Consider the following 16,094-nt stretch of genomic DNA (forward strand, 5'->3'; position numbering starts at 1 on the left):
CTGGCATCCATTTTTTTCAATTATTATTATTATTATTTTTTGCCATCCATCATCCAATCCTACGTTGCCCCATGAGGAGCGTAGGAGCCCGGGGCTAGGCAGTTGGTCCTGACATTTAAGATGGGAGTGACCAGCCTCACTCATCCCTGAGTGGCATTACGTGAGCAATAAACCCCAACCACCCCTTGGATATAAACCTTCACCGGCTCAAACCGACTGGAGCGCCGTAATTACCCACTTAACCACCAGGCGCCATAATTTGGTGTTATGGTTACCACCCAGCGTAGTAAATGGTTTCCTGGTGTACAGGAAACCATTTGGCTTGTCACTCAGTGTAGAGTCACCCACAGGCAGAAGGAAGAGGAAAGAATGAAGGAAAGAAAGACAGAAGAGGGAGTGTAAAGTCACCCACAGGCAGAAGGAAGAGGGAAGAATGAAGGAAAGAAAGACAGAAGAGGGAGTGTAAAGTCACCCACAGGCAGAAGGAAGAGGAAAGAATGAAGGAAAGAAAGACAGAAGAGGGAGTGTAAAGTCACCCACAGGCAGAAGGAAGAGGAAAGAATGAAGGAAAGAAAGACAGAAGAGGGAGTGTAAAGTTACCCACAGGCAGAAGGAAGAGGAAAGAATGAAGGAAAGAAAGACAGAAGAGGGAGTGTAAAGTGACCCACAGGCAGAAGGAAGAGGAAAGAATGAAGGAAAGAATGACAGAAGAGGGAGTGTAAAGTTACCCACAGGCAGAAGGAAGAGGAAAGAATGAAGGAAAGAAAGACAGAAGAGGGAGTGTAAAGTCACCCACAGGCAGAAGGAAGAGGAAAGAATGAAGGAAAGAAAGACGAAAGAGGATGGAAGGAAAGAAGGATGGAGGAGAGGACAGGGCAGACACCCGACAGCAGCACTACATCGAGTGAGTGAATGGTGAAAGCCTCCACCTACCACAAGGTTTATTATACAATTTATTATAAACGAGACAATTACCTTCATGAGACAGGTAATTTCCTTAATTATAATTACCCTTTATTACTTTATTATTATTATTATTATTATTATTATTATTATTATTATTATTATAGATGTTGGTTTTTATGATGAGATGATGATGATGATGATGATTATCATTATAATTATTGTTATTACTATTTTATTATTATTATTATTATTATTATTATTATTATTGATGTTGAGTTATTATTATTATCATTATTACCGTATAATTATTATTATTATTATTATTATTATTGTTTTTATTATTATTATTATTATTATTATTATAGTTGTTCTTGATATAGGCCATTACTATTATTATTATTATTATTATTATTACCATCATTATTATCGTCATCATCACTGTAATCATCGTTATCATTATTATTATTGTTATTATTATTATTATTATTCAGGGAGATTTTCAGACAAGCATAGATAACAATTACCTTCATTAAGCCATTATAAGACCAAAATATATATAATTAAGCCCACTAATGACCCATAGAAAAATATATAAAAAAGCAGGTCATTAGGGAGGTAATTATCCCCAAACGCCTTTTCATCAGTGGTTTATCCTTGTTTTAGATGATTTTCTTCCATGAGAGAGAGAGAGAGAGAGAGAGAGAGAGAGAGAGAGAGAGAGATTTGAAAGGATTAATCTCTGCAATAACTGGGGTTTGATAGACTGATAGATCGATAGACAGATAGATGGATGGATAGATAAATGGATAGATGGATAGATAGATAGATAGATAGATGGATGGATGGATAGATGGACAGACATAGATAGATAGACTGACAGATAGATAGATGAATGAATAAAGATACATAGGATGGATGGATGGAAAGATAGAATGATAGATAGATAGATAGATAGACACAGATAGATTGACAGATGCTGTAAACACATATGAATCAACAGTACATAGATAAAGATGGATAGATAGATACTGTAGCCTGAGATAGATAGCCAGACAGACAGATAGATAGACAGACAGATAGATAGATAGCCAGACAGATAGATAGATAGACAGATAGATAGCAACAGATAATAACCATAAATGCATGAAATTGAAAAAAACAAATGCTTAAGGTATCTAAAAATAAATCCATTTTCTGTGTACCACAACAATACGGTTTTCTGTAATACCTTCAGGGATAACTAAAGGAAGCTGTGATATCCCAAATAATTCTCTCTCGCTCTATCTATCTATCTGTCTATCTATCTCGCTCTTTCTCTCTCTATCTATCTGTTTATTTCTCTCTCTCTTTAATCTCTCTCTCCCTCTCTCTCTCTCTCTCTCATCTCTTCCATCTGGTTCTCTCTTCTCCTTTAGCACACTCCCTCCTCCTCCTTTTCTTCCTCCTCCTATAACAGAACAGAGGAAAGAGAAACAAGTGAAGCTGCTCTCTCTCTCTCTCTCTCTCTCTCTCTCTCTCTCTCTCTCTCTTCTCTTCCATCTGGTTCTCTCTTCTCCTTCGGCACACTCCCTCCTCCTCCTCTTCTTCCTCCTCCTCTCCCTCCTCCTCCTATGATGGAACAAAGGAAGGAAAAGCTAATACGGAAAAAAATAAATCATATATCAATTAACTGACGTCCTTCATTCAATGGGTAACATCTATTATTAAAACTAACTCTTGTTAAAACTGCCTACTTGGCCTAAAATTGCCCTAAAGACCTAAAATTTCCCTAAAGATCTAAAATTGCCCTAAACTTGGCCTAAAATTACCCTAAACTTGGCCTAAAATTGCCCTGTGCTTGGCCTAAAATTGCCCTAAACTTGGCCTAAAATTGCCTAAAACTTGACCTAAAATTGCCCTAAACTTGGCCTAAAATTGCCCTAAACTTGTCTTTAAATCTCTTAACATCTGAAAAATTGTTCAAACATTCTTAAAATTGCCCTAAACTTGGTCTGTGAGAATAGTTCCGGGCCCGTGAGAACAGTTCCAGTGCCGTGAGAATAGTTCCGGGCCCGTGAGAACAGTTCCAGTGCCGTGAGAATAGTTCCGGGCCCGTGAGAACAGTTCCAGTGCCGTGAGAATGGTTCCGGCATAAGAGGCTTCGTAACACCTCTTCCTTTGCTATTTATTTTGCATTTACACGTTAACATTCTCTCTCTCTCTCTCTCTCTCTCTCTCTCTCTCTCTCTCTTTAAACAGACGAAACAACAAATTTACTAAAACTATCAATCTATCTATTGCCAGACGCCTTAATCCTGTAAGGGGTGGCCACAAACAAATCGCCTCCATGTCGCCCTGTCCCCCGCCATTTCACTGCCCTCCCCCCAGCTCATGAAATACAAGACAAGAAATAAGAAAAAAATTCATACCTTTGTGCCCAGGTAGACTTCGGCAGGTGAGAAGCGCTGTCGTAAATCACATTAAATTCACGTAATATCACCAAGGACGAAAATATAATGGGTTTTAAATCACATTAAATTCACGTAATATCACCAGAAGACGAGAATATAATGGGGTTTATATCACATTAAATTCACGTAGTATCACCAATGACGAGAATATAATGGGGTTTATATCACATTAAATTCACGTAATATCACCAGAAGACGAGAAAATAATGGGGTTTTAAATCACATTAAATTCATGTGATATTACCAAAAGACGAGAATATAATGGGTTTTAAATCACGTTAAATTCACGTAATATCAGTAGACGAGAATATAATCAGTTTCAAAATCACATTAATTTCACGTAATATCACCAGAAGACGAATTTATATAGAGTTATTAAATTCACGTAATTTTTGAAAGCTGCGCCATTTTTCGCGCAAGAACAATATGGCGTCGTTTTTCGAAATTTTCCTTGCAATTCAGATTTCATACACTTCCTGCATTTCACTGATTTCATACATATCCTGCATTTCACTGATTTCATACACTTCCTTGCCCTGATCCGACTTTTGCCACTGTAGTTATATTTTTATCAATATTTTACTTAATAATTTGCCATACCATCAACACAAGGAAAAATAACAATACTTTTCACTTTAGCACGTTTGGTGAGAAGTTTGGAGTGTGCGTATGACTATCTATCTATATCTATCTATATACCTAGGCTGCTTCCCCCAAGGAAAGGGAGGTAGCCGAGACAGGACGACACACTCCCCATTTACTCATCCATTCAAACACATTCATTCGCATCTTAGCCCCAAGTGGAGAACGGACAGATCCTCACCGAACCACACCGCACAAGGGTCAACTGCGCAATGCAATCAGTGACATCCACAGCAGGGCCCGACAGCAGAGCTGGTTTACCCCTGCCACATCATAACAGACCCATCCCCTTACCCGCACCTGACCTGACTAGCTGATCAGACCAAATGCGGGAGAATATCCCCTCAGGGCTGCGTCATCACTTATTCATTCACAATTTCTCTCCATTTATTTCTGTCACGCACAGCCACTCTTCCTTGCTCAACAGACATCCCTCTCGCATCCAGTGCTCTCTTCACACTGTCCATCCATCCTATTCGTGGTCTTCCTCTCAGCCTTACACCTCTCACATCAGATCTAGTTATCTTTTTCACCAATCGCTCATTATCCATTCTCTCCATATGCCCAAACCATTGCAACACCCTCTGCTCAACTCTACCAGCCATCTCCCGAACAACTCCAGTTCTCCTTCGCACTTCATCATTTCTCACTAGATCCATACGCGTCACTCCACACATACTCCTCAGACACCTCATCTCCATTACATTCAAACTTTTCCTCTCTGCTACACCCATATTCCATGTTTCAGCCCCATATAATGCAGTCGGTACCACAACACCCTCATACAACCTTCTCTTTACATCCATTCTAAGCAAACGACATCTAAACACTTTTTTCATTCCTCCCAGCACCTTTCCTATTTTATTAATTCTAAACTTCACTTCTGCATCTATTCTTCCATCCACAGCAACATGTGACCCTAGATATTTAAAACACTCTACCTCCTCAAGCAACTCGCCATTCAAAGCTATATTCATCCCCCTACCATCTACCAACCTCGTACACTTCATCACTTTACTCTTATTCTCATTTACTTTCAATTTCCTCCTTTCACACACCCTTCCAAACTCCTCTACCAACTGTCTCAATCTCTCCTCTGAATCAGCCAACAGTGCAGTATCATCTGCAAACAGCAACTGCTTCAGATACCACTCTTCACCATCAACATTCACCAGACTCAGACCTCCACCTAAAACTCTTGCATTCACCTCCCTTACAACACCATCCATGTAAATATTAAACAACCAAGGCGACATCACACATCCCTGTCGCAGCCCCACTCTCACAGGAAACCAGTCACTCACAGCATTTCCAACTCATACACACGCTCTACTATTTACATAAAAACTTTTCACCCTTTTTAGTAACCTACCATCAAGTCCATACAATCTGAAAACAGTCCACAAAGCCTCCCTATCAATTCTATCATACGCTTTCTCTAAATCCATGAATGCCCAAAACACATCCTTGCCTTTCGCTAAATACTTTTCACACACTTGTCTCACAGCAAACACCTGATCCACGCATCCCCTCCCTCTCCTAAAGCCACACTGCTCTTCACCAATCACTCCCTCTGTACCCTCTCTAACTCTCATAATTAACACTCTACCATAAACCTTACCTACAACATTCAACAGACTTATACCCCTAAAGCTAGTACATTCATACTTATCACCCTTGCCTTTATACAACGGGACCACACAAGCACTTGCTCAGTCAATTGGCACCATACCTTTCACAAAGCACACATTCAACAATCTTACTAACCAGTCAACAATAGTCACTCCACCACCCTTCAGGCATTCCACAGCACACCCATCCATACCTGCAGCTTTCCCTGTTTTCATCTCCTTTACTGCCTTCTCCACTTCCTCCTTCGTGATCAAAGAATCATTCAACTCTCCCAACACATTTATTCCTTGCACCCTTCCATCTGCCACAATCTCAGCCACCCTTTCCTCCTCTACATTTAACAATCTTTCAAAATACTCTGCCCATCTCTTCCTTACTGCATCCATCTCAGTTAACATCCTTCCATCCTCTGCTTTTACTCGTTCTTCCTTCCCAGACTCTCCCTTTCGCACCCTTTTCAACTCCTTCCAAAACATTTTCTTATTCTGTTGAAAATTCTCTGTCAGCCGCCTACCCCACCTCTCATCTGCTGCCACTTTAGCATCACGCACAGCCCTTCTCGCCCTATTCCTCTTTTCCTTATACCTTTCATATGACATCTCATCCTTCCTCTGCAGCCACACTTCATATGCACGTCTCTTCTCAATCACAGCCATACTTACTTCCTCGCACCACCATTCACTTCCTTTTCTTACACCACCACCCACACGTCTCACACCACACACCTCTTCTGCATGCCCCACCACAGCACTCTTAAACAACTGCCATTCCTCCTCCACACTGCCATTTTCCCGATCTTTCACTGCGTTCCACTCATCATTCAATTTCTCCTGATACTCTATCTTTTTCTCTCTTTTATCCAACTCACTCACTTTCAAAACCTCCCTGCCACACCTAACCCTCCTAGCTCTCACCCATCTCTTACCTACTCTTAACTTTCCCTCCACCAGGTAGTGGTCAGACATACCTCCACCCTCCCCTCTCAGAACTCTCACATCCAACAATCTTCCTATTACATTCCTAGACACATCCACATAGTCCATCAAAGCTCTATCAACAACCCTTCCACCCTCCTGTCTCACCCATGTATACTTATAAATATCTTTCTTCTCAAACAGCGTATTTCCAATCACCATCTCTCGCTCAACACACATCGCTATCATTCGTTCCCCATTTTCATTTCTTCCAGGCACACCATGCATACCAACTACACCTTCAACTGCTACATTTCCCACTCTAACATTCAGATCTCCCATCATTACCACATTCACATTCGCTCCAAAACTCTGCAGACACTCATCAACATCATTCCAGAAAGACTCCCTCTCTTGTTCATCCCTTTCACTACCAGGCCCATATGCACTCACAAACACCCACAACTCACGTTCAAATTTCGCTTTCACCCACATCAGTCTCGATGACACCTCCTTCCATTCAATCACACATTGCTGTACTTCCGGACTCACTAACAAGGCCACACCTTCTCTTGCCCTTCCTCTATCAACACCTGACAATATTCCATTCACACTTCCAAACATAGACTCACCCTTCCCTTTCATCTTCGTTTCACTCAAAGCTAACACATCCAACTTTCTTCTCACAAACATTCTCCCAATCTCCTCCCTTTTAGCCTCAATCGTACTACATCCACGCACATTCATAGACCCAATCTTCAGGGTACGGGGATAACTCCATCCCCCATCCCTTTCTCTGGCCTGTCTCTTTTTAGGAACTAAAAAACAGAGGAGGGGGTCCCTAGTCCCCTCACCCCGCCCCTTTTAGTCGCCTTTTACGACACGCAGGGAATACGGTGGCAGTATTCTTCCTAACACAACCTGGCCGCAGAGTAGTAGTACCACCCCATAGTGCGGCCAGACTGTGTCCCCCCCGCCACAGGGGGTATGACGAGTACTAAAAATCCACTCTGTAGGCGATTTACTGGCTCTAATCCCACTTTCTTGAGGGTACTTATAGTTATATCAAGAGTCTAAGTAATAATATATAACAATAACACAGTATAGTTAATCCACGGGGGTGATAAAGGGTCTGCACTGTGAGAGAGACGCGAAGAACACCCACTCCCTAACGAGGCTTAATCGCCACTGCGCTGCTTCTTTCGCGTTGCGAAGTCTAAAATCACAAATATCGCTAAACTTGCTCCATAGAATCGCTAGAGTGTCATATATATACAAGAAAATCAAGCAAATTACTAGGAAAAGTTTCAAAATTACCAGGACAAGGCGAAAACAGCAAAAAAGTAAATAAATAAATAAGAATACCACCAACGAGACGGTACATTCTGACCATTTGTCGAATCTTGAATGTGCGTGTAATTCCTACTTGTTTATTTATACATTAATTATACAGCTAAAATAATCAACTATATTTCTTACCACATCTTTTTTTGTAACATTACTTAAAAAATCCTCAAACTATTACATTGTTTGCGTGTAAAAAGAGAGATAGAAATGTAAATAAAAATAGGGGTTATTAATTCCATCTTGCGACAGTTGGCATTTATATCTGAGTGATGACGTCAACACCAGCGATTTAAACGTATTTTAAACTTTTAAAAATCTTTGCTTTCCCTTTAAATGATGTCCTTGTTGCTTCCAGACGATTTTATACCAGACGATTTTCTTCAGACTGGCTCGTATGCTCCCTAACACCTCCCTGACACCTCTTCCTTAGCGATTTAGTTTTCAATATGGGTGGTTAATACCCTTTTGTTAGGTATTTTGACAAAGTTTGGCGATATTGGAAGGATTTACGTAACACGGAAGAAGGCAGGAAGGCGTAATGAACAAAATAAATCGCTTAGGAAAAGGTGCGTGATTACATTGTCTTTGTTATTGTTTTTGTAATAAAGGAAAGGTAAAACAATAACTTACATTTATTGTTTTTATTCTTAGTTTTTATTACTCATCTTAAATGTGGATAATTACTTGGCTAACAGTATTAAGTGTAATAACCCAGCGATATTTATTATTATTATTATTATTATTGCTGCTAGTATTATTATCAGGTATAATAAAATAGTAGTAGTAGTAGTAGTAGTAATAGTAATAATAATAATAATAATAATAATAATAATAATGTTACTGTTATTATTATTTTATTATTATTATTATTATATCATCATTGTTACTATTATTATCATTATTATTATCATTATCATTATTATTATTACTATTACTAGGCTATTATTATTATTATTATTATTATTATTCTCCAGGATAACCAACAGGACTCAGCGTAATATCTATCTATCTATCTATCTATCACCCAAACATCAATATCTATCACATACACATAACAAGCCAGTGTAAGGTAATATATGGAGTATATTTCTGCTGAGTATACGCAAGCAAGCAATACCGTATACTTTTCAATTAATTACTTTCTTATATACTTTGCTGAGATCATATTTTTTCGTGTGTTTTTTTTTTTTTTGCGTGTGTTGTGTTTTTGTGGTAGTGGTGGTAGTGGTGGTAGTAGTGGTGGTGGTGGTAGTAGTGGTGGTGGTAGTAGTGGTGGTAGTGGTGGTAGTAGTGGTGGTGGTGGTAGTAGTGGTGGTGGTAGTAGTGGTGGTAGTGGTGGTGGTAGTGGTGGTGGTGGTAGTAGTAGTAGTAGTGGTGGTAGTGGTGGTGGCAGTAGTGGTGGTGGTGGTGGTAGCAGTGGTAGTAGTAGTAGTAGTTGTTGTTGTTGCTGTTGTTGTTGTTGTTGTTGTATTACTTGGATAGCTATGGACTTATTCAATAATATAGGACATGTGGTTATTATCTATCTATCTGTCTATCTGTCTGTCTACCTATTGCCAGACGCCTTAATCCCATAAGGGGTGGCCACAAACAAATCGCCTCCATGTAGCTCTGTCCCCTGCCATTGCGCTGCCCTGCTCCCAGTTCACACCCCCCTCTCTCATATACCTCTCCACTCCATCCCTCCATCTCATCCTCGGCCTTCTTCCTCGACCCTCCACTCCACACACACATACTCTCTCCTTGTCAGTCTCTCATATCCTCTCTCCAGCTCACACCTCCCTCTCTCGTATACCTCTCCACTCTATCCCTCCATCTCATCCTAAGCCTCCATTTATTGAAAGTGATCTTGTAATTATAGCAGGCTTCGTTTGGCCATGTGGAGAGGATGGAGAGTGAGAGACTGACAAGGAGAGTGTATGTGAGTGAGGTGGAGGGGGGGAAAGGGAGGGGGAGGCCAAGGATGAGATGGAGGGATGGAGTGGAGAGGTATATGAGAGAGGGGGGTGTGAGCTGGAAGCGGGGCAGTGAAATGGCGGGGGACAGGGCGACATGGAGGCGATTTGTTTGTGGCCACCCCTTACGGGATTGAGGCCTCCGGCAATAGATAGACAGATCGTTTAGAAGGTACAAATCTCACCAACGTTTCCAAGCTCTTTCAATACAGCTTAAGCTCTATAAATGGTGCTCACATATATGATAAAAGCTTCACTGTATAGTTATGATGTTTACTGGTTATTCCATTATCTATCTATCCATCTATCTATCAGTCTATCTAGTTATCTATCTATTTGTGAGAAAGAGCTGAGAATTTTAGAGCTTTGTGGGATAGAGCTGAGAATATCTAAGCTTGAGAGAAAGAGAGAGAGAGAGAGAGAGAGAGAGATGAGAATATTAAAGCTTTTTGGGATAGAGCTGAGAATTTTGAGAGCTTAATTTCAAGGCTAAAGACATGTGGTGTGTGTATCCGTGGCGTAGAGCTGGGACGTACAGTAGAGCTGTGGCGTGGAGCTGTGACGTAGAGCTGTGACGTGGAGCTGTGACGTAGAGCTGTGGCGTGGAGCTGTGACGTGGAGCTGTGACGTGGAGCTGTGACGTGGAGCTGTGACGTAGAGCTGTGGCGTGGAGCTGTGGCGTGGAGCTGTGGCGTGGAGCTGTGGCGTGGAGCTGTGGAGTGAAGCTGTGACGTAGAGCTGTGGCGTAGAGCTTAGAATTTTGAAGGCTTAAATTCAAAGACAAAGTCATGTGGTGTGTATGTGTCTATGGCATAGAGCTGTGGCGTAGAGCTGTGACATAGAGCTAGGACGTAGAGCTGGGATGTAGGGCTGTGGCGTAGAGCTGGGTTGTAGGGCTGTGGCGTGGAGCTGTGGCGTGGAGCTGTGGCGCAGAGCTGGGAATATGGAAGCTTATTTTATGTCCAGAGGTGTGTCGTAGAGCTGTGGCGTGGAGCTGTGACGTAGAGCTGTGGCGTAGAGCTGTGGCGTAGAGCTGTGACGTAGAGCTGTGGCGTAGAGCTGTGGCGTGGAGCTGGGAATACGGGAGCTCACTTAATATCGCCATCCTCGTTGTCCCAGGGCAAGATGGTGTTCATGTTGCCTACGTCTTGCGTGGCTCGGGTCTTCATCTTCTGAGACGCCACGGAGGTCTTGGGTCTCTGCCGCTGCTTCGGTCCGTCCTCCGGTCTCGCCTCCGACTGCAGACCAACGGCGAGGTCATCCTTGGCCCTGGTTTCGTCCTCCACGCTGCTGGTGCTACTTGAAGGTGCTACTCTGTTACGTCCCCCTCGAGTCTTCTTCTCCGCCCACTTGTCCTCCGCCTCATCCTCGTCCTCCACTTCTATCTGGGCCTCCACGTCCTCCTAGGCGAGTAATATCCCTCTTAAGTAAGGGCAAGAGTCAACACACTACACTTAGAATTTTACGTAAATTGATAACGAGTGGAGAGGTATATAAAGTGGAGTGGAGGGGTATGTAAGAGAGGGTGTGTGTGTGAGCTGGGAGCAGGGCGGTGAAATGACGGGGGACAGGGCGACGCGGAGACGATTTGTTTGTGGCCACCCCTTACGGGATGAAGGCGTCTGGCAATAGAAAGATAGACACCGAACACACGGAGGGAAAAATTGCACTACCAAGAGATGTTCCAATATACTCATCCTCTTCATGTTTTAAGAAAAAGTAAAAAAAATAAATTAAATATATCAAAAGGCAACCCTGAATTTAAAAAAAGTATGAGGAGACGAAAAATCTAGAGAAATATAGAAATGCAGTCTATATGAAATTTTGAGATGTTGTGTGAAGCAGTTTTCTGTGACTTAAAAAGATGCTATACTCCTTTCACGCTAACTTGGCCTAAAATTACCTTCTCTTCGTCTTCAATGCTGAGTTGTTATAATAGATTGACACTAGAACATGATGCCTGCCATATCCTGTGTAAAAGATGTACTGTCGAGCTATTGAATATAATGCTAGTCATGAAGAAGTGTTATGGATAGGATGTAGAGCCGTAACATTGCCTTTTTCTGCCACTGAGCTACGTGAAATAAGCTGCAAAAGGACGAAAATCTGGGCCAAGTTAGGGTGAAATGATAAAAAATAATAATAATAAAAATAATTACAACAACAATAATAATAATAATAATAATAATAATAATAATAATAATAATAATAATAATAATAATAAAAAATAATAATAATAATAATAATAATAACAATAATAATCAGAACTCTACCTGCATCTTCGCCAGCTTCTCGGTGCAGTCCTCCTGGATGGGTGGCTGAGTGGTGGTGGGTGGCTGTGGTTGTGGTGGTTGTGGTGGCTGCGGTGAGGTTGGTGGGGGAGGGGCACTCAGGGGGGCAGCAGGTCTTGGGGTGACGGGCGCGTACTTCTCCGTGAACGTCATGGTGAATCTGGCCGGAGTCTTACGTGCTGACCCAATGCGTCTCATCTTGGCCGAGGGGAGGCGCGGCTGAGGTAAGATGCTGGGGGTAGCTGCCTGAGAGCCTGCCTTACCTTTGGGATCCTTTGCTGAGGTGGTGCCTGGTTTGCCGGGTATGGATCCTGCCTTCGCCACAGGGGCTGCGGTGGCTGCCTGGGTCTCCGCCTGGATCACAATTCTAGGCTGGGTCAGGCGACGTGATGCCACCAGGTCTGTGTCGGAGTCGGAGTCTTCGGCTGTGGGGACGAGCGACGCCGCAAGTATCAGCTGCTCGTCATCCAGGAAGGCAGGGTTGTCGTGCCCCTGGTCCACCGGCTTTTTCTTCTTTTTCTTCTTTTCGGGAGGGGCGCCGTGACCCAAGGCTCTAGTGGGCGGGGCGAGGGTGGCAGAGGGACCACCATGCTGGCCGTGCGAGGGCTTCAGCGGGTCATCGTCCACGCCATCGCCGGAGAAGTCCAGGTCGTGCGTGAAGGCCAGCTGGTCGATGGCCCCTGTCAAGGCCCCGAAGCCGTCCATCTCGTTGTCCGGATCAATGTCGTCCGTGGCAAACTTGGTCTGGTGCAACGCGTCACCCATGATGTCCACCGTGGCAGGGCCCTTAGCGTCACCCAGCAGCCCACCGTAACCCTTCTTCTTGGACGGCCTGGGGGGACGAAGGGGGCATTATATTTCAAACTCAAATTTCAGACTCGAGTTATTTGAATAGGGGGTCTTTAGAGTCACCCAGCGGGCCACCGTAACCCTTCTTCTTGGAGGGCCTGGCGGGAGGAAGGGGGCAATATATTTCACACTCAAATTTCAGACTTGAGTTATTTGAATAAGGGGCCTTTAGCGGGAGGAACAGGACATTATATTTCTCACTCAAATTTCAAACTCGAATTTTTTGAATAGGGGGCCTTTAGCGGGGGGAACAGGGCATTTATATTTCAAACTCAAATTTCAGACTCGAATTATTTGAATAGGGGGCCTTTAGCGGGAGGAACAGGGCATTATATTTCAAACTCAAATTTCAGACTCGAATTATTTGAATAGGGGGCCTTTAGCGGGAGGAACAGGGCATTATATTTCAAACTCAAATTTCAGACTCGAATTTTTTGAATAGGGGGCCTTTAGCGTCGCCCAGCAGCCACCGTAACCCTTCTTCTTGGACGGCCTGGAGGGAGGAAGAAGCAACTACATTTTTACACCTAAATATATGACTCAATTTTTGCGAGAAGGGGAAATGTTTTTATGAATGGACTTGTTTACTGAGCTAGGATTCATGTAGGGCTTAAACTGCCCCTCACAGACAGACAGACACACACACGTGGATAGATGCAGACACACACATACACACACACATCATACATACATAGACAGGCAGAAAAACAGACACAGTGACAGACAGACGACCAGATAAACACACACACACACACACACACACACACACACACACACACACACATACAGAAAGAGAGACAGGTAGACAAACACAGCGACAGACAGACGATCACACACACACACACACACACACACACACACACACACACACACACACACACACACACACACACACACACACACACACACACACACACACACACACACACACCTACCCTTTGACAGGTGTGCTCGCTGCCGTCTGTAATCCCCACATCTCCCTCCTCAGCACCTCTCCGCTGATGCCACGCCGGGCCAATGCATCGATGGTTACCCTGCCGACACGCTGCAGGATAGATAGATAGATAGATAGATAGATAGATAGAAGGGTGGATGGATGGAAAGATAGATGTATGTATGGATGAAGGCAATGGCATTAAGAGAATGATAGATAGATAGATAGATAGATGGATAGATAGATGGATAGATAGATAGATAGATAGAAGGGTGGATGGATTGAAAGACAGATGTATGTATGGATAAAGGCAATGACCCTAAGAGAATGATAGATAGGTAGATAGATAGATGGATAGATAGATAGACAGATAGATAGATAGATAGATAGATGGATAGAAGGGTGGATGGATGGAAAGACAGATGTATGTATGGATAAAGGCAATGACGCTGATAATGATAGACAGATAGATAGGTAGATAGATAGATAGATAGATAGATAGAGGAATAGACAGACAGATGTATGTATGGATGGATAAAGGTAATTTCACTAAGAGAATGATAGATAGATAGATAGATAGACAGACAGATAGATAGATAGATAGATAGATAGACAGATAGATAGATAGATAGATACATAGATAGACAGATAGATTGATAGATAGATACATAGATAGACAGATAGATAGATAGATAGATAGATAATAGATAGATAGATGCATAGATAGATAATAGATAGATAGATAGATGGACAGATAGATAGATAGATAGATAGATAGACAGATAGATAGATAGACAGGTAGATAGATAAATAATAGATAGATAGATGCATAGATAGATAATAGATAGATAGATAGATGGACAGATAGATAGATAGATAGATAGATAGATAGATAGATGGACAGATAGATAGATAGATAGATAGACAGATGTAAATAATAGATAAAGATAGGATGACTGACTAATATAACAATGTAACTTGAAAAATAACTCCCAATCACCACACTCTTCGTAAATAAAAAATAAATCGCCAAGGAAGAGGCGTTAGGGAGCTTTCTTAACACACGGGAATAAAACTCTACCACCTTCCAGTTACTTAAAGACCTAACACCCAAACTCTGCCCTATCCAAGAACAAATCGCAAAGGAAGAGGTGTTAGGGAGCTTTCTTAACACATGGGAATAAGGCTCTTAGCACCCACCTTCCAGTTACTTAGCGCTCCCTTCTGTTGCTTTGCCTTCGTCATATCCTTACATTTCCAAAAACAAATCGCAAAGGAAGAGGTGTTAGGGGGCCTTCTTAACCCACAAAGGGCTCGTAGCACCCACCTTCCAGTTACTTAGCGCTCCCTTCCGCTGCTTCGCCTTCGTCTTATCCTTACACTTAATCACCATCACACCAAGACTCTGCCATATCCAAGAACAAATCGCAAAGGAAGAGGTGTTAGGGAGCTTTCTTAACACACGGGAACAAGGCTCGTAGCACCCACCTTCCAGTTACTTAGCGCTCCCTTCCTCTGCTTGGCCTTCGTCATATCCTTATATTTCCAAAAACAAATCGCAAAGGAAGAGGTGTTAGGGAGCTTTCTTAACACACGGAAATAAGGCTCGTAGCACCCACCTTCCAGTTACTTAGCGCTCCCTTCCGCTGCTTGGCCTTCGTCTTATCCTTGCACTTAATCACCATCACGCCAAGACTCTCCTCTCCATCGTCGCCGCCGCCACCCAAGGGAAGGCTGTACACGTAGAGGTAATCCTTGGCCTTCTCCTTGGATATGGCGCGTTCCAGGGCTATCACGATTTTAGCCCACTGATTAGATGGGATTAGGGTAGGATTAGGATTGGGATTAGATTAGGATTAGGATTAGATTAGGATTATATTAGAATTACAGTAGATTAGTATAGGATGAGATTAGGATTAGGATTAGGATTAGGATTAGATTAGGATTAGGTTTGGATTAGATTAGGATTAGATTAGGTTTGGTTAGATAGGGGTGGAGTAGGTCATATTAGGATTAGAATAGGATTAGATTAGGATTAGGTTGGGATTAGATTAGGATTAGGATTTTATTAAGTTAGATAGGATTAGATGTGGATTAGGATTGGATTAAGATTATAGTAAGTTTAATTTGGTTACGTTAGGATTACAGTAGGATTAAGTTAGAATTAGATTAGG

At 42.4% G+C, this 16,094-nt stretch overlaps 1 protein-coding gene across 1 annotated transcript in view; it reads right to left on the minus strand.

Annotated features, from left to right (window-relative positions):
* Positions 1-10,934: 10,934 nt before the first annotated feature.
* iav (transient receptor potential cation channel subfamily V iav) overlaps positions 10,935-16,094 on the minus strand; it is a 21,061-nt gene continuing 15,901 nt past the window's right edge. The window contains exons 13-16 of the mRNA XM_080269638.1: positions 15,540-15,728; positions 13,922-14,031; positions 12,120-12,969; positions 10,935-11,249 (exon numbers count right to left, since the gene is read on the minus strand). Coding sequence (XP_080125764.1) covers positions 10,935-11,249; positions 12,120-12,969; positions 13,922-14,031; positions 15,540-15,728 — 1,464 coding nt within the window. The remainder of the gene's footprint in view (positions 11,250-12,119; positions 12,970-13,921; positions 14,032-15,539; positions 15,729-16,094) is intronic.

This window comes from Coenobita brevimanus, chromosome 35 (assembly GCF_032717465.1).
Source record: "Coenobita brevimanus isolate Jiangsu-jjx chromosome 35, ASM3271746v2, whole genome shotgun sequence".
Classification (NCBI taxonomy): domain Eukaryota; kingdom Metazoa; phylum Arthropoda; class Malacostraca; order Decapoda; family Coenobitidae; genus Coenobita; species Coenobita brevimanus.